Source organism: Mustela putorius, unplaced genomic scaffold (assembly GCF_011764305.1).
Source record: "Mustela putorius furo isolate JIRA1106 unplaced genomic scaffold, ASM1176430v1.1 tig00003834_pilon_pilon_pilon, whole genome shotgun sequence".
NCBI lineage: Eukaryota > Metazoa > Chordata > Mammalia > Carnivora > Mustelidae > Mustela > Mustela putorius.
In genome coordinates, this window is record NW_025421987.1 from 1,063,146 (window position 1) to 1,082,639 (window position 19,494).

The 19,494-nt window shown below is 33.7% G+C and overlaps 1 protein-coding gene across 2 annotated transcripts in view; it reads right to left on the bottom strand.

The window, feature by feature from the left end:
* NCAM2 (neural cell adhesion molecule 2) overlaps positions 1–19,494 on the bottom strand; it is a 513,860-nt gene that overhangs the window by 108,940 nt on the left and 385,426 nt on the right. For both annotated transcript variants that reach the window (XM_004770518.2, XM_045088182.1), the window contains exon 10: positions 3,825–4,012. In XM_004770518.2, coding sequence (XP_004770575.1) covers positions 3,825–4,012 — 188 coding nt within the window. The remainder of the gene's footprint in view (positions 1–3,824; positions 4,013–19,494) is intronic.

Sequence of the window (19,494 nt, forward strand, 5' to 3'; positions counted from 1 at the left end):
CTAGGAATAGATCATAAGTTTAAGGACTAGAGACTTTAACCATTCTTTTGTAAGTACTCCTGAGAGATTAAAACATTCATTTTTCTTACATTCAGCTTTTAATAAACCAAGCTAATTTGACTTGGCCATAATTTTACTAGTGAGAAAGAATCTTCCCCCAACATTTCTACATTTTACAAGCATAGGAGAGTTATTTGTACAGTCCATAGGGAACAATGTGCACTGAATTGATAAAATACAGACAGGATGGCCATGACATAGGATCAGGACTATTGTGCACCCCCTCAATATTAAGCAAGTATTTTAAATAGCCAGTTTTGTTGGAACAACTTTTAAAAGGCTCAATTCAGGTTTTTTTCATTTGTTGGTTTGTTTTCTATTCCTGTAAGTCGACCTATCAAAGATAAAAGTTTTACAGTTCTATCTGAAATCATTTCTTTATTATGTTGTATGATTAACAAATTCAGAAAACACCTCTAGTAGTACAGAGGTTTTTTTAATTAAAAAAAAAAAAAAAAAGCCCACAGACCTAGATATAACCTGGCAAATCATGATCCTTGCTGCAGAATTGATGTGTCCTAGGAAAGCAATGTGAATGCAGCATTCAATAGTGACTTTATGATCAAGCCCATTTCAATGAAATGATAGGTAATTTTATCAAAAAATAAAATATTGTACAGCAAAGGTATGCTATAAAGCAGTTTAAAAATATTCACATATTTAAAATATACCAATTATTGCTGATATTTATCCAGGAAGTGCTAGGAACACCTACATATGACTCCACTTTTTTCACATTTTAATATGCAGGTAAAATAATTCAAGCTTACTTAAGATGGTGGGCTTTAATAGTACATAATATATTGATCAACAAATATAATTTTGAACATCAAAATACGAGCTAGGAGTACAATGCTAATAAAGGAGTTCTCTAGTTGTTTTCCTAAACTTTTGTAAATTTCATTTCCTCATTCTATGTGTTCCATAGTGAGAAAATCATATGTTTAATACTTAGCCTTTTACTTAAGATAAAGAACAATACCACAGATGATCAACAGCACAATATTATTCTAATCAACCTATTAGAAAGTTCCTACATCAATGTTTGCCCATATATTAAAATGTTGGCTTATTACATTATCACCTTAGGAAGTGCTCAGGAAAAAAAAAAAAAGTTGACTTTTACAGATTATTTTATTAGCACCAATCCAAAGGATTTATGGAATATTCTGTTATGTTTTAAAATTCATAAATTTAAAAGACTGAATTACATATTTGCTCAATGAAAAAGGAAAAACTTTAAAAACCAATTCAAGAAATCTGTTATTGACCAATTTGTTATCAACTGCACACTGTATTTTTGTATATTGTATTATACGTTCTTAAGAATTAGCAATTATGTGATTATAATAATTCTTAAGCAAAAAAATAATACTGTACTATCCTAAGCAAATATGAATGCTATTAATTTAAAATCTGTAATGCTTATTGTTGCTTTTTTTTGGTAGTTATTGTCATTTTGTTTTATTTTAAATTGTATTAGCTACCCATTAGTCATTTACTCAGGGTTTGAATTTAATTAAGAAAAAAAGTATACACATAAAAAGTGTATGTTCAAAGTGAATGCTTTTTTTTTTTTTAAGATTTTATTTATTTGTCAAAGAGAAAGAAAGCACAGGTGGGGGAGTAGCAAGCAGAGGGAGAAGAAGGCTTCCTGCTGAGCAAGGAGCCAGATGTGGGACTCAATCCCAGGATCCTGGGTTCATGACCCTAGCCAAAGGCAGTTGCCCAACCAACTGAGCCACGTAGGCGTCCCAAGGTCAATGCTTTTTAACCAATAAATCATGTGGACTGTAAAAACAAAAACCACTTAGTTTTTACTTTGGGGTGGAGACGAATGCCATTTAGGCAGAAGATTAAATAACGTGAGAGATTTATATGAATAGAATACTTAAATATAAAATGTTTAAAATATTTAAATGCCAGATTTATAACACATTGCTTAATACTGACTACAGCGAATTACGAGCTATCCCAGAAACTGAAAAGTGGTAAAATGAACAAAGCAGAAATTACACATTAGTCATTTAAACATGAATGAACTTAAATCTACCTTTTATGGAATAAATTGTGTCACCCCCCCAAAATAAATATGTTGAAAGACTGACTTCTAATGTTATTTGGAGATAGGGTCTTTAAGGAAGTAACCGAGATTGAATGAGGTCATAAACATGGGCCCTGATGTCCTTACAGGAAGACAAGACACCACAGTTCTCTCGTTCTGTGCATAGTTAGAGGGCACACCTGCAACCCAAGGACAGAACTTTCACCAAAACCCAACCCTCTGGCACCTTGATCCTGGACTTATAGCCTACAGAAATATGTGGAGGGAAGGAGATTACTTTATTTAAGCTACCTGGTCTGTGGTATTCATTATGGCAGCCTGAACAAAGTACCCCAAACTGAAGTTAAACCTCACCTCACTTTTTAACTAGTTAAAAACCTAAATTTTATGTTAAATCTAACCAAATTTCTTTTTGAGACTGACCTCTGTGTCAATTCCCAATAGTTCTTCTAATAAAGTTACAAAGTAACCAATTTAAATTCAAAAAAATTTAGACACCACCCATCCTGAGGTGTTTAAATCCTTTGGAATGGGTGGTCTGCACAGATATTTGCCTTACTAATATTTTATAGCATATGTATTTGTTGGGCATGTAAGTGATAGTCAAAGCCTTTCTGCCTTAGGTCTAGAAAATCGATATAAAACAATAGTTCCTTTTAGAGTCCTACCCTCTTATCTTTTTGGCTATATTAGTAAATAAATAAAATAAAATACAAAATTAAAAAGAAAGAAACAGATAAAGACAATCACTTAATGAGCAAAGAGTCAGTTATCCAAATATTTGGGGAAGTGATGGCTAAATCCTTTTGTCAACCAAATTTTTCATGAGGTCCAATTACCAGGTAGAAAAGTAAATATGGCACCAATGAGAACACCTTTAAGTTAATACATTGAGTGTCAAATATTATTTTAAAACATGAATTTTTAAAATGAATGTAAATTGAATTACAGTGGAAAACATAGCATCTTTTTAGCTAAATAAGGTTATTTGAGAGAGCTTCCCAGTTGCATTGAAAACATGAGGAATTGGAAGGTTCATGATTGTGTATCAATTCCCAAGAACTTTGGGAATTTGTATAAATTTCCCAAAGTTCTTGGGAATTGATACACACACACATAATCTACAATTAATAAATAAAAGGTATTGTATTCAAACAGAATTAAAAGGCCAGACACTTGGCAGTATAAAGACAATTATCTATAATTTTAATTTAAAATATAAAATGAAGTGAGGCATTGAACAAGTAAATCTGGTTTATTTAGAAACTTGTAAATATGCACCCACCAAAAAGTTATGTATGCATCTGAGATGGAGGGCATAATCTCAGAATTAATAACTAGTATCAGCAACACTTCAGGGAATTACTAATTCCCTCACCCTATTTTTTCCCTGATATAATTAACTTTTTTCCCAAAAAAGTTTATGAAAAATAACGGCTTTTACCATAGACTCTTTTTTATACAAGAATGAGATATTATTAATCATTAATGGTCCATGATCTAAATGCACAAAATTTTCTTTTTAAGTAAATACACAAGAAAGAGACACAATAAAATTTGTATGTGTATATATAATATATATTATGTAATATAAATGTATATTATATAATTGTATTTATATTAACATTTTATATGCATTCTAAAACAGTAGGTGACTGCTAAAATCATACAACTTATTCATATGTACACGAAGACTTACCTCTAATATCATCTTTCTCCCTGCACTATATGTCTTTAAATTAGTGATGTTTTTAGCTGGCAGGACTAATTTCTCTTTTCTCCAATGGACTGATGCTGGTGGATTAGATTTCACATCACAGCTTATATTGATAGGGTTTCCTTCCCAAGAGTAATAAATTGTTTGGTTTGATATAAACTTGGGAGCATCTGTAAAGCAAAACAATAAAACATTTATAGACCTCTTTTTTAAGATAAATAATCACTTGATTAGTATGTACAACAATAATTACTGCTTGAATGCAAAAAGAAGCCACAGAAATTCTAATGTTATATATTTAATATGTGACATGAGAACTCATGAAAATATGTTATTTGACTATTTCATCAAATAATTTTAATTAATATACAAATATTAAAAGTTGGACAATTATTAAAGTATGAAAGATTAATGCTCAGAGTTAATTCTGCTTTTGATAACCTGACAAAAATTATCTATTCATTAGATACCTAATTAATAGGTATCTACATATGTGAAATCGCTTTCTGGAACAAACCTCTAATTATAAAGTGTGAGTTTAGAATAACAAAATCAGTGGTCTTGGGTCCTTTTTGAATCATGTCTTACTCAAAAGAATAATGTCTTATAATTTCTTCTATGAGATATTTTTAAGCAGATATAAAATCTAAGTTGAAATGTCAATATCACAATTAAGAAACGAGTTTTTCCTGAAATATCATTTCCAATTTTAATTAAACCAGAGATAATTTAATTTAATCCACAAAGTTGATTTGAAGATTAATCAGCTCCTATGGAGCTCCGCCAATTCTCCATAGCCTACCTCAGACCTCTATAAAAACAGTTAAGAGAAAATAGACAATATTATTATATTACCTTATTGAAATTACCTAATTGTGAAGACACACAAACATGATTTTTAGTCTTGCTCCATTCTAGAACGATGATGTAGCACAAATGCCAATCAACCATAGCCTCTCTGAGTCTCAGTGGTTAACAGCGTAAGTATTTGAAAGAATTCATCTTTAAAATTTTTACATAAAATCAAAGACCTATATTAAGTGGTAGCTAAAATGTTGCTGATATTTATATTATTATTATTGTCACTAATATTAACTACTTAAAACTTAGTATCACCTCATAGAATATCAACTTCAGTAATATAACTTAAATGTTTTGTTTTACTAACCCCAACTACTTAAAAATGAGCTATATCAATTTTGTTGTATATGATTTTATAGAAGATACATAAGAATTATAATCTGTAGTACAAATACATAAGTAATTGAAAAATTCTTATCCTATATTTGTTTTAGTGTATGTTTATAATGTCAATCTCACACAGGGGTATGAAATATTAATTGACTGTTTTCTATTTAAGACAGTGAGATTATACATTGAGTTCTGTCTTATCTTTCCAATAACCTTGTAAGGAAGGTATTTTCCTGTTGTAAGCATGAAGGATCTGGAATAAGAGCTGTCAAGTTTACTCCAGCACTACATCGTAGGTCTAGGATATGAATTTATGGTGATTTTAACCAAAGACCATTCATTATAGATCCATTCACCCCAGCAACAAAATTATATCATTCAGTGCCTGAAACATTTTGGTGATGTGGATCCTATCATACATTATTGAAGAGAATAGAATTTGAACAATTCCTCAGAAAGAAAAAGAAACTTAAAAAGCTTTATAACTTTGCTTCTACAATCCAGTCATAGATCTCTCTCCAGAGAAAATAAGTAGAAATATTAGAAGTTTATATAAAAGGCTTTTAATGCATCGCTACCTTAACAAAAACTCAAAAAAGCTTAACGTCCTATAAAAGAGAATTGTCTAAATAAGTAATAACACATGTTGGCACTCAGGTGTGCTAAATATTACACAAACATATCTGCCTATGGTTTTCCCTCCACTGGTAATGTACCTGCCTTCGAAACTAGGCTCAACACTTCCTAAACACAGCTTTTCCATGACTTTCAGTTGTGGCTGAGCTTCTGTACACAGAATCCCACAGATTCTGTGTTTTCCCTCAGCATGGTAATAGGCAATGGAAGGATCCACCAAATGATCTGACTCTTATGGGTTAAGATATGTCTTGGTCACAATTATATACCTGATAGCTTACATTGTGTGTGATGTTTATGTGGTTCTTAAAAACTGTACATTGAATTTACTTGAAATTGAGCATTCAATGAATTTTCAATTCAACAGTTTGGTTAAATTGAACAGAAGATATTTTAAAGGATAAAAGAAAAAAAAATGTTTTTCCCAAAGCCTGGAAGATTAAGTGAAAAATCTAAAGAACATGTAACTAATTAGGGGTGTAACTGTAAAAGAAACCAAACTTCCTGATATTCAGAGTCAAAAGCTAAGGTTATATCTATATCTCTAGCTATATCTATAAAACATTTTATTACTCTTAATAAATATGAAATATAATCTCTTTAATATTCTAATATTCTAAGTAAAGGTTTATGGATAATTTATTTGCTTATAAATATAGCCCCATATGAAAATCATACATTCTAATGGAACTATTAATAGCTGACTCACAGTGTACTCTGTCTATGATGTAGCATCTGCATGAATATGTGTTATGGTATTATAATTTAACCATAAACTTAGGGCAAGATATGATTTTTCTACAAAAGCAAGCAATTGCTGCTAATTGTTTGCCTGATGATCTCAGTAGGAATTTAATTTGGAATCAGGGATGTTGAATGCAAACATGCTTACAGGCAATGCATGCTATACTGAAAGCCACATTAAAAAAATGTATTTGTGGAGCAAGGCAAGAAAATATTGATAACTTCTATCTACAATAATACATAAAGTAAATTCCTCTAAATTATATGCTTTGTAGATACCCCATCAACAGCAAGGCAGCAATGTTCCCTGGCACAAGACTGGCATGTTAATAAAATCCAACAAATAGTGTTGGGTCACTGGTTGAAGAAGGATGTGACTGGCACAGGCAACATGTGAAAACTTCAGGCTAAAAACCAGTAGCCATATTTCATCTTGATAAATCAAAAATAGTAATTTTCAGAGCGTTCATCTTTTTTAAAAAGTAGGCCTTTCACATCATGAAAGGCTTCAAATATGGTGCGGAGGAAATAAGCTTTGGCAGTTAACCAAACAGCCGGGGGAAGGAAGAGGAAAGAAGAATATGGCATCAACAGCACATCAAGTAGTGGAAATGTCTCTCAAGGCATTGTATGTCCCCCAAATTCCGTTCAAGTCCAAAATAAAATATTCTACAAATTTCAATGAACAGAAATAACTCTATTGGAAGAGCATTTTTGTGAGCAAAAAGTAGAAGAAAAAATCAGAGAAATCTGCCTGTGACAAGATGAAATATGTCATTTAGTGGCTGGAAAAGGAGAAGAATCGTCTCAGAAGCTTTTGGTCACAGTGAGAACCAAGGACCGTGGCAACAATGCCCTCCTTGACAAAACTGTTGTCACGCTTCCATAAGCCCTTCTATAAGGACTTGGCTTTGTCCTCGGGCCCTCTCCTGGTCTGCTTCCTCCTTTACTAAAGAATCATGCTAAGTCGATTCAGGGGGAATTGTTCCGTTGATATCCGAGTATCTCTGAAATCTGGTCAAGTCCTTTATTATCCTCCCTTAATGCTCATGTCCGTGGCCTGCTTTTAGCAAGAATTCTGTCAGGCTCGTTTAGCAAGAAGCGCATTATAGTTGAAATGTAATAAAGTTTCTCTTAGTAATTTTCCATCCACTGACTTCTGTCATACTGCTCATTGGCTTTAAGTCCCCACTTGTCTTTGTTATATTTGGAGTTGAGTTTAAGCTCTCTCTCCTATTCAACAGTCTTGACCACCCCCCATTGCAATAGACTTGAATATGGCCCTCTTTACCATTTTTCAGTGTCCGCATACTTTTTCCTTGACAAAATATGATAGAGTATATCAGACGCTTAACGACTGAGCCACCCAGGTCCTCCAGAATTCAACAATTTTTGAAAATCAATCACACAATAAAGAAATTTACCCCAGTCAGACTTTCAGACAGGGAGATAAAAAAAGATTTATACCCAACTGTGTGTGAATTCCCCCACGTTCTCATTATATGAGATCTCTGTATGTATTGTATTTACCTATGAAAAAGTTAAACTTGTAATACTTTTGTGCACATGGTCATTTCAAGTTCTAACTGAAAAGGAACATGAGAGTCATCTGCAAATCTTTGTTCTACATACAAGAAACTGATTCTGAGATATTTGGGAAGGTGGTGGCAGAGCCAACCCATAGTCTTTTGGCTGTTTATGATTGCATTAAGAAATGATACCACTGTGTCAGTTTTTCTGTTAATAACTAAGTACATTTTCAGCAAGTGGTTTCTGTAGATCATCAATAATGAAGTTAGTGTTTGAAATGATTATACCAAGTAATCAAGGAAGTATTTTATTAGTCCTATATGCTGTATTCAAGCAATAAAGGAAACATGCAGTACAGTTTAGGAAAAATTTTGATGGAAACAGGTGCACATTTGCACACTCACTTATTTCTAGGTGATGCCAATAAAATGAGGTAATTAAAATCGTCACTTTTCAATTTTTCTGCTGATATATGAGAAGCTAAGAGGTAAGAAGAAACGTACTCTGGGGCATGCCAGTTATTTTCTGCACTAAGGGTTTAATGGTTAGAATCACATTTTAGCGACATATCCTTGAATAAAAGGTGCTTAGATAAAAACGCAGGAAACTTAACCTTACATAAGAATTGAAAAATAGCAAAACCTGGAATGCGGAGAAAGAGGAGGAGGGAGAGGGAAGGAGGTTGGAGGCGAGACGTGGAAAAGAGGAAAATCAGAACAAGGACAAAACAATCAAGTATATTTTGCTTTGTTGTAGAATTTACATCTTAGAACTACTTCCCGATTTCATCCTGTGTTCCCTTCGGGGTACTGGGAACAAATGCTCAAGGTCCCCCACCTACTTCAAGTTTCTGTGCTCTCTCAAGTTTATTTTATAATTTGAGGTAATATGAAATAACACTTAGACACTGTCAATTTCAGCATCAAGACACCAAAAGCTAAAATAATAAGTTATAAGTTTATTTAAAATTGTAAACAGAGAGAAAAGTTAAGCCATTGTTTCGATATCAGAAAGTCAAAGATAGGGGCGCCTGGGTGGCTCAGTGGGTTAAGTCTCTGCCTTCGGCTCAGGTCATGATCTCAGGGTCCTGGGAGGCTGCATCAGGCTCTCTGCTCAGCAGAGAGCCTGCTCCCTCCTCTCCCTCTGCCTGCCTCTCTGCCTACTTGTGAGCTCTCTCTCTCTCTTTCTCTGTCAAATAAATAAATAAAATGTTAAAAAAAAAAAAAAGGTCAAAGATAATTCCCTAAACTCCAGTTTGAAAATTTGAATATACCTTTCACTTGGAATTAATAAAATGTATTGAAGTAGTGTATAAAATTTGTTTGGTTACTGCTTATATTCAAGATTGGCATTTCAAAGTTAATCTCAAAATTTGCAGTCTAGCCCTTTTGTGGTTAAGAAATTATGAGGGTTGCTGGGGGGAGGGGGGTTGGGAGAAGGGTGAGTGGGGTTATGGACATTAGGGAGGGTATGTGCTTTGGTGAGTGCTGATTCACAGACCTGTACCCCTGGGGATAAAAATACATGTTTATAAAAAAATTAAAAATAAATAAATAAATACAGCACAGAAAAAAAAAAAGAAATTATGAATATGCTAACCATAGCACTTTTGCTCTTGATCCATAACAAGTGAAGTCTTGCCTTAAAAGTAAAATTCCTCAATAAATTGAAGACATCATTCGACATCTCAATAAAGAATAAATTTAATCCCCAGAAGAACATATTTACTAATGTTGTAACATATAATTGATTTTTAAACACATTTTAAATTATATTTTTCATCTAAAAATGCATGTATTGGGTGCCTGGGTGGCTCAACTGGTTGGGTGTCTGACTCTTGATTTCAGCTCAGGTCATGATCTCAGGGTCCTGATATCAAGCCCCACATTGGGCTCCAAGCTCAGCAAGGATTCTGTTTAAGAAACTCTCTTGGGGTGCCTGGGTGGCTCAATTGGTTCAGCAACTGCCTTCAGCTCCCATTGTGATCCCAGAATCCTGGGATCTAGTCCCACATCAGGCTCCCAGCTCCACGGGGAGTCCGCTTCTCCCTCTGACCTTCTCCCCTCCCATGCTCTCTCTCACTCTCTCTCTCAAATAAATAAATGAAATCTTAAAAAAAAAAAAAAAAAAGAATCTCTCTCCCTTTCCCTCTGTTCCTCCCTGCTGCTTGAGCGCGCTCTCTCTCTCTCTGATAAATAAATCATTCAAAAAAGTGAACTTATGTAATTTTTACATCAGGAAAATTCATAGGAATTTCCCAAGTTGAGCTCAATCAAGTTGCTATTCCTTTTTAAAACATTAAGTGTTGAGAGTGTGTTACATTGCTTCTATCATTATAATTTTAACATGTGCTATGCAATTGCCATTTTGAGTATATCTTCATATCTGAATCTGATCATTACAATTTATAGATATTTTGTTAATGTCCAAATATATTTTTAAAAAGTTTTATTTATTTATTTGACAGACAGTGAGAGAGAGCACAATCAGGGGGAGTGGCAGAGGCAGAGGGAGAAGCAGGCTCCCTGTTGAGCAGAGAGCCTGATGTGGGGCTCCATCCCAGGACCCTGGGATCATGACCTCAGCTGAAGGCAGATGCTTAACTGACTGAGCCAACCAGGCACCCCTAAATATATTTTTCTTGAGTCTACGATATCTCTAATAAAAGAATATTCTAGAATATAATGAAAAGTAAGGGAGTTTTCTTACTGAAAATATAATTCATAAGATATAGCAAAAAATACTAAATGTAACTGCAAAATATTCTCCATATACAAAACTACCAAACAAAAATACGGGTACCTTTCTTAAGAGTGAAATTCTAATTTTGAGGTTTTTTTAGTCTCAGTGAACTTACAGACCGTTGTGTGTGTGTGTGTGTGTGTATGTGTGTGTGTGTTCTAGTGTGAACATTATATGTACATCATTTCAGAGAAATTTCAAGCTTTTTTTTTGTTGAGAGATATTATTTGGAATTAAATCGTAAGTGGCCTCATTTTCATACTTTAAAAACTTAAGGTACTGCATGTGTGGTAATATGCTTATTACATAAGCATAGTTAAAAAACCATATCATATTTTTTCCTTGGATTATCAAAAGGGCAAAATTCATCTTCAATACTCAATATTGTGATATCATGTATTGTACTAGATCCCTTAAACAATAACTTGTACATTAACTTGTTTAAGATTCAAGTATATTCTACCATCTACTGTGAATGATTAACATTTTATTTATGGTTTAGTTGTATTTGGTTTGACATTTTAACTAATATTTAGGGTGCCTGGCCAAACAAAATACTGCAATTTTTAAATCATTGACTTGATTGCACATCTCCAGTCAAAATACCAAAATTTATGTCCACTGACACAAAGCTAACCATTAACAAGTTGGACATAATCGTTTAGGTATAAAGGTTTCACCGACCTGGCTATTCATCAAATCATATTTTGAGCTTGTGGGAAAAGAGATGTCTAAGGCTTCTTCATAAAGATTCCAAATGCACTGCTCTGGGAAAGATAGCTGCTGCACTAATTATCCCAAATTATTATCGTGTGTCTGTTTTATGCTAACTACTATTAAAATGTGGGCGATTCATGTCAACAGGGAATCCATTCTAGTGGGTCAGGCAGATGCAGAAATACGTAAGTATAATGAAGGCGATTTAAGTACATGTACATGCACATAAATACAACAGAAGTGCAATGGGTAAGGTTCTTGTCTCAAAGGTATTAGCTCTGAGCCTAATTAGGACATTGCGGGGGGAGGGATCAAAGAAAACTGCTGGAAGATCATGACCCCTTACCTCTAACATTTTTTGAGCACATAAAATATGATGAATACAGTCCTAAATGCTTCCCATGGATTGTCACATCAAGACTGACTATAAGAATCTAGACACACACACACACACACACAGATAGTGGCTGAACTACAATGGAAGACAGAATTTTGCACTTGCTGTTTATAAATATATTATATCAGAAATAGCATTAGGCAGGCCATTGGATTCGGGTCCCAACTTTGCTAGATCTTAATTATGTCACCTCGACATTAATTAATTAATAAACCTCTGTTTATTAATTTGAGCTTTGGGTTTTTGATTCTGTTTTTCTTTATAGAATTATGAGTTGAACTTGTTTCTTTAACCTCTAGGAGTTTACTAACACAGAAAACAAGAGAGTTGGACAAGTTAAAAATATAGGGATAGGGTTATAATATTTACCATATATAAAGAAGCATTGGCTTATATAGAGATGAAATTTGCTTTTGGCAAGAATTATAAATCCTTCAGGATAATGTTAATTATCTCATATGTATAAAAGCCTCTGGTTGGGAGTTTACACACATACATGTAATTATATGCATATATGTATGCAAATAATGAAAATGAAGAATAATCCTTTTTATTAATATCATTTTAATAAGTTAATATCTTTAAAACTGAAGAATGCACGAGAGAAAATCATGTGAGTTCCTTGGTGGTGAAAATATCAGGAAGCACCTGATTTTCGGGCTCCTGCATCTTCTACTTATGAATAGATGATTAACAAGACTACAAACATTATTGCATAGACTGTGAGAAGGAGAATATGTAGCACTGGTTGTAAAATGAACACAGACCTTAAAAATCAAAGAACTATGTTGTCTTAGCTCCTATCACAATGGAAAGATGTCTAAGGAGAAATTATTTAAATTTAATTACGTGGCAGCTGAGCTAGGATATTTCAACCGCACTTCTATCCATGACCTTGACTGAATCTCTAATTTAAGGTTGTCAGCATAAGAAGAAACAGCAGAGCGTGTCAGGATCTAAATTTGTCATTTCCTCAAAATGGGGATCAGGAAAAGTATGTTCCAGGCCTACCGGGAGACATTAAAAAACTTTTCAGACTGCCTTCAGATTTGATGTCAAGTTACTCTTGTTTGGTGAATGTACTTTTTTATTTTATTTTTTTGCCTTATGGCTGAGACTTCAGGCTGAACATGCAGCCAGTGCTCATCACCACATTCCTGACACGGCACCAAACTTTCCTCCTTGGCTGTTTGCTCAATGAAAGCTTTTCACATTCTCCTGTTGTTCCCTCTCAGGCTCTGAAGGCTTTTTTCTGAACATGGTTTATTTGTGGTTGGTACCTGTGACCTGAGTAAAGCCTTACATCTTGCTGAGTGCCCGCCTGGATTCCTGAATTCTGCTTGTTCATGAGCTGGCTGAAAATGATAACAAAAGACAACACACGGGCTCTGGGATCTGAACTATAAAAATCTTTGACCTGAATTTCCAAAGGTTCATAAATAATAGAATCAGGCAACTCAGTACACAAACTCCCTGTACACTACCCATTTTGTGAATCAAATTGAAGAGCATAATAGGGTAAGATTTACTATCAATGAAAAATAAATCTGCCCCTGAAAATCATATTGATGACACAACACGTGTTGCCCCTCTAAAACAGTATTCGGTTTATAGCAAATCTGTCTTGCATACTCTCCAAATAATTTCTATACTGCCATGAAATACCATCCTCTCTTCTAATCATCATATCTTCTGGTAAAACATTTTCAATAGTTTTTTCTTTAATGTTAGATTTTAAGAACCACAATAAATAAGATCTTCTTAAACATTTGACATTCATTCCCCACCAGTAAATCACAGTACATAAAAATACCATTCACTCCTCTCAGTTGTCACTATAATGTCCCTGGTTGAGGCCGTCATCATTACCTGGTTAACTTTAGAAGGCTGGTCCTTACTGGCTTACCAGCCAGCCTTCCAGCTTCTATTTTAAGATAACGTTACTATCCTGATTAATCTTTTCTCTAAGATCCTTTTCACACTTCTGAAACCAAAAACTTTTAAAAAGATTTATAAAGTTCCGCATTAGCTGGCCCATGCCTATTTCTGTGTCTACTTTGTCTCTATTTGAGATAACTTCGATCCTGAGGCACTCAGCATCCCTAACCTACTTCCCTGCTGTCCACACTTTGCACTAGCTTCCTATCCGTCTCCTCACTTTTTGATACATTTCACCTTAATGCTTTCCAGTTCCCAAATTAAAGCACACCATGACAGTGAGGACAATATTGCTTTTCTCACGGTTCTGTACAGCACCTGAATTTATCTTTGACATTCAGTAGATGTTCAGTAAGTAATAGTTAAATAAATGAGTAAAAATCCAGGTAAGTACGGATTCTGAATATCGTCAGAATCATCAGAGAAGGAAAGGTACACTGACATGTGTTTCATTTTCCCAGTATGGCAGAATTTAGGACTACACTGCAGCATTAATTCTGTGGTAATACATTGTCTTTCATAGATTCTTATTGCTTATTTTGTGAGGAAGCCAGCCCCTTAAATTAACCAGGAATTAACTGCACATGTTTTTTTAATATCTAAAATACCTTGACGCTTTCTCAGTCATTGAATTTTCACATTTGATTTATGCTGAGGGAAACTACCAAGGGAATAAAAACTAATATATCCTTTGGCACATTTAGAGGATAATTCAATTAATAATTTCATAGATCCAGCTCTACTGCGTGTTCACTCATAGGCAGAATCAGCTATGGCAATTAACTGGACTCAGTCCATGTACCATGGGAATTCTAGTGGCTATGTGGAATACTAAATTAGACGTGTGCTTATTGCCAATTAACCCACCATAGTGTTGGACGTGCATTTTCTGTACTAAATTTGAACAACCAAGTTATGCATAAATCTTAGCATATTTTATGACCCTGGAGTCATAAGTGTCATATGAAGATAACGCCTATATAGAACTTCTTAGCACACACTGGGTTTTTCTTCAATTTTATTGATATCAGTTATAGAATTATTGCTGATAATAAGAAAAGCTTGATTATAAGTACAGTGAATATTCTTTGTACTACTATTCTTCTTTTTTCTTGTCTTAATATTTCCCTCCCTTAAATCATATGTAAATATACTAATAAAAACATTTCACTAGTTATAGTTATTTTTTCATCTATAGCTGCTCTATATAATTGAATTTTCCATAAAGCTACAGTATTTTAAGAACTATATTATTATTATGCACAATTTTACACAGAAATTTAGGAAATAAAGCTTAAGTGGATCTCTTTTGTAAAAATTTCTGATCTGTCAAAAGAAGAAAGACTGGTCATAAGGATATAGCAGCATTAAAATTGTTTTATAACTAATGATAATGTTAGCTTCTTCAGAATCTGCCTTAACTGTAGTACATTCTGTAACTTATGTAATTTGTGCTTATTGATGTCAAACAATTTTGGAGTTTGTCACTACTATTAGAATGGAAAAGAAAGCCCTATCAAGTAAAAAGTACATTTGTTTAATCTAGTGATGCAATTTGATGTTTAAGTGATTAGTCTTAAGTTTAATTCCGTTCATGAACTTATCAAACACTGATGACCTAAAATATTTCAAAAACAAGCTAAAACATTTTCACTATTATAATTAAAAGTGCATGATTGTGCACTCTAGAAAGTTGCTTATTACATGCATAGAGGAGTGTCTGGATCACAATAATGGCAAACAAAAACCAGAAACCCTCAATATTATTGCCATAATATAATAACAATAACAACAATAATAATAATAGCAACATTAGAAATAATAATGATTATAATAATTAACATGGTGCTTATGACCTGTCAAGCAATGTTTAAGTAATTTATGTAATGAACAAATTAAGTTGCAATTACATCAGGTAGTATCATTACTATTTTACCTTTATATTTATTGCCTTTTAATTGAAAGGCTGAAATGTGGGAAATTATGTAAAACTCTTCTAGCTTCCTTTAAATGTCTTAAATAAAAAATGGTATCAAATTGTCACATATTTTAATATTCAAATAATCATCCTATGTTTTAATTTTTATTTATCGATTTATTATTTATTTTTAAGATGTATTTATTTGAGATAGAGAGTGTGCAAATGTGAACAAGTAGGGGGACAGGCAAGAAGGAGACTCGCAGGCAGACTCCCTGCTGAGTGCAGAATGCAAGGTGGGGTTGGATCTCATGACTCTGAGATCCTAACCTGAACTAGAAACAGGACCCAGCAGCCCAACTGACTGAGCCACGCAGGCACCCCCAGAGTACTATTTAATTGGACTTAGATCACAATTTCTTTCTGCTTAACTACCATTTATGTTGGTATATATATATATATATTTTTTTTTTTTTTTTAAGATTTTATTTATTTGTCAGAGGGGAGAGAGAGAACACAAGCAGGGGGAGTGGCTGGCAGAGGGAGAAGCAGGCTCCCTACAAGCAAGAAGCCAGATGTAGAACTTGATCCCAGGACCCAAGGATCATGACCGGAGCTGAAGGCAGACGTTTAGCCCACTGAACCACCCAGGCGTCCCTGTATTTTATTTTATTTTTTTTTAAGATTTTATTTATTTATTTGACAGAGAGAGAGTTCACAAGGAGGCAGAGAGGCAGGCAGAGAGAGAAACAGACGGAGAGAGAGAAACAGGCCCCCCATTCAGCAGAAAGCCCAATGGGGGGGGGCTCTATCCCAGGACCCTGAGACCATGACCTGAGACGAAGGCAGAGGTTTAACCCACTGAGTCACCCAGGCACCCCTGTATTTTATATTTTTTTGATTAGAACACCTTTTCATTTAAAGAGGTGATAAGCTATCATTTTAAAATTATTTTTACATAACAAAGCAAAATATTTTAAGTCAAATGGAATAAAAGTAATTCAAGTATGATTGGAAATGAATCATGTATGATATATTTTCAGAGCACTGCATCATAGTAAACAAAAACAAAAAATGTACAGCCTTTACTAAAGTAATATTGACATGGATCTCCATCTTTAGCTTTTTCTTTGTTTTTGAGCTAAAATACGTGCATTCTTTATTTGTATTTCCCTAGGGGTAATATGCTGCCTAGCCTACAGTAAGCATTAAATAAATATTAATTTAATGAATGAATGTGTGTATCAATAGGTATCCATTTAATGAATGAATGTGTCAATAAATATCAAACAGCTGGTACTATACTATTATGTATAAAATCTGTATTACAAATAATCAACAGTTGTATAATAATATTATTGGATGTAAGGAGTGGAGAGATTAAATGAAAATAAGACTGAGGGCTGCCTGGATGGCTCAGCTGTTTAAGCATCTGCCTTAGGGTCAGGTCATGATCTCAAGGTCCTGGGATTAAGAACACAGTGTAAACCATAGTCTGAATGAAAAATACCACTGTATAACAAAGACATGATCAAAAAAAATTTTTTCCCTTTATGTTTATTTTAAATGATTTTATTATCCCTTTGATTAAATAGGTAATCAGTTTCTCAGTCACCTACAATTTTAATCCAAGCAGGCAAAAATATGTGTTTCTTTCACTTTCTTCCTTTTTTCTCCTCACTTTAGAAAAAGAGAGATATTAGGAATAATTGGCTTTGGTTTTGGGCATATAATGCTATAGTCAAAACATTTCTATTCATTCTAGGAAAGAATATTTCATTCTGCAAATCAAAACAATTAAATAATATTTTAAAATAAATGTGTACATATTCAAGTGAAATTATCACCTTGGTTTACTAGGATATGATCTGGAATTTTTACATATCTAATCTTTATTCTTGGATAAAAATCTAAAATAATACTCTTTAAAAATAGTTAAAATAAGTAATCATAATAAACTGTTGCTTAGGGCAAGAAAAATGGTCAAATCAATTGTTAGCATTGATAACTCACAAGAACTGGGAGCAGAAATTCATCACATGAAATCTGAGAAAAATCACAGAAAAAAATTATTAAAAATTAGAATACCTTTTATATTATTGGGCTGACTACATTGATAATTGCTCTTATAATCTTTAGAAGACTTTTTGGCAAGCCCAAGATAAATCAAAGATTTCTTAAACAAACAGGATTATCACTGAATTACTTGTATCTAACAAGCAATGTTTTAAATCCTGTTACAGAGGAAGCATTTTAAGATAACAAGGGTGATAAAAATAATTATTGTAAAGAGATGAATTTCTCTTATTAAGTCTTCATCTTCATCAGAGGAGCATAAATGGTTTCTCTTGTCAGCGATAATAGAGCAAAGAGTAACTTTTACTTCGGAAGACCTAAAGCATATGAAATAAAGTGATCTATGTGAGTAAGTTTAATAAGGCAAACGAGTTACATAGATCTTTGAAACTGTATGCATACAGAATCAATATGATCTGATCTTAGTTTCTTCTTCAAAATACTATGATGATATCACATCTCTAAAAGGATTTTGTGTGTTTTTTTATTGGCCCACTTGTATAGTTTCTATGACACATTTTTAATTATAATTGCATTAAATTACATGTTATTTTGTGATCGTTCCTAAGCTGATCCATATAAGTAGTTTCCAGCTTCCTTGGGTATACTGCAATATTTGCATATCCCGTCAGTCATTTTGCATCTTTGAAAAGCACTAATAATACGCTACTTCTAATGTTATATACAATATTGTGAACCTGAGTAATTATTATGAAGGTCACTACATGAAGATACACAAATACCATTTACTTCTTTAACATCTTTAAAACAACGGAGTGAAAATTAGGTCGGTTTTTCTTATTCAGTATGTGATGACACAATTCTGAAGCAATTTAGAGAGAAATGTAAATATACATGTTTTCATAAACTTGAATATCATTTTAAAATGATCTTTCATTCACAGGTAGACACTTCTGAGATGGCTTGATTTATGCAGCAGATATTTGCTCCCAAAGTCCTCCCAATAGGAGGCCATCCCCTGTTGGATTGGCGATAGGCTTAGCCACCTGACTTTCTGGATGTGACATGAGCAGCTCTGTTATGGGGCTTGATCTCTCATGCTTCTGCCATCACAAGGAAATGCCTTCATTCCTGTAGCTGTCACCTCTTCCTCCTGGCTACAAGTGTTACTGGACCCAAAGCATGGAGTTAAGCCTTGCTGCTTAATACAGAGCCCCCTACAGAATGTATCAGCTGGTTTCAGTTAAGCAGGAGAATTACTACCAAGTGCCCCTGAGTTTCGGGGTGTTTGTTATGTACAATTTTTGCGATGAATCTCTCTGCACGGCTCTATTTTCTTCTCCTTGGCCCTTTTCACTGTCCCATATTACAGATTTTGGGACTTTGTTTTGTTTAGTATCTGTTTTCCTTGCTGGAGGGTAAGGCTCATAAAGTCATTTTTGCTTGCTTAGTTTAATTCTCTATACTCAACACATGGAAAAGTGCTTGGTTTGTAGGACATGCCCCATAAATAGTGTTGGGTGAAAAAATACACAATTAATATTCTAACCTAAGCATGCCTAAATTAATAAAATAACAAGTTTTGATCCATCTCTCCCATTTTACAAATCAGGAGACTTTTAAGTTTTGATCAGTTAGATGACTAAGATGCAGCAGATTCATTAAAATCTAAGAATGCCTGCTAATACTCAGACAGAATATTATTTTTGTAAAGCCCAATATATTAGAAAACTACTATCTAGTTTAAATCATCACAAACAAAAGTGGACTTCTGTCAGGGGACAGGTGTCAAGAATACATAG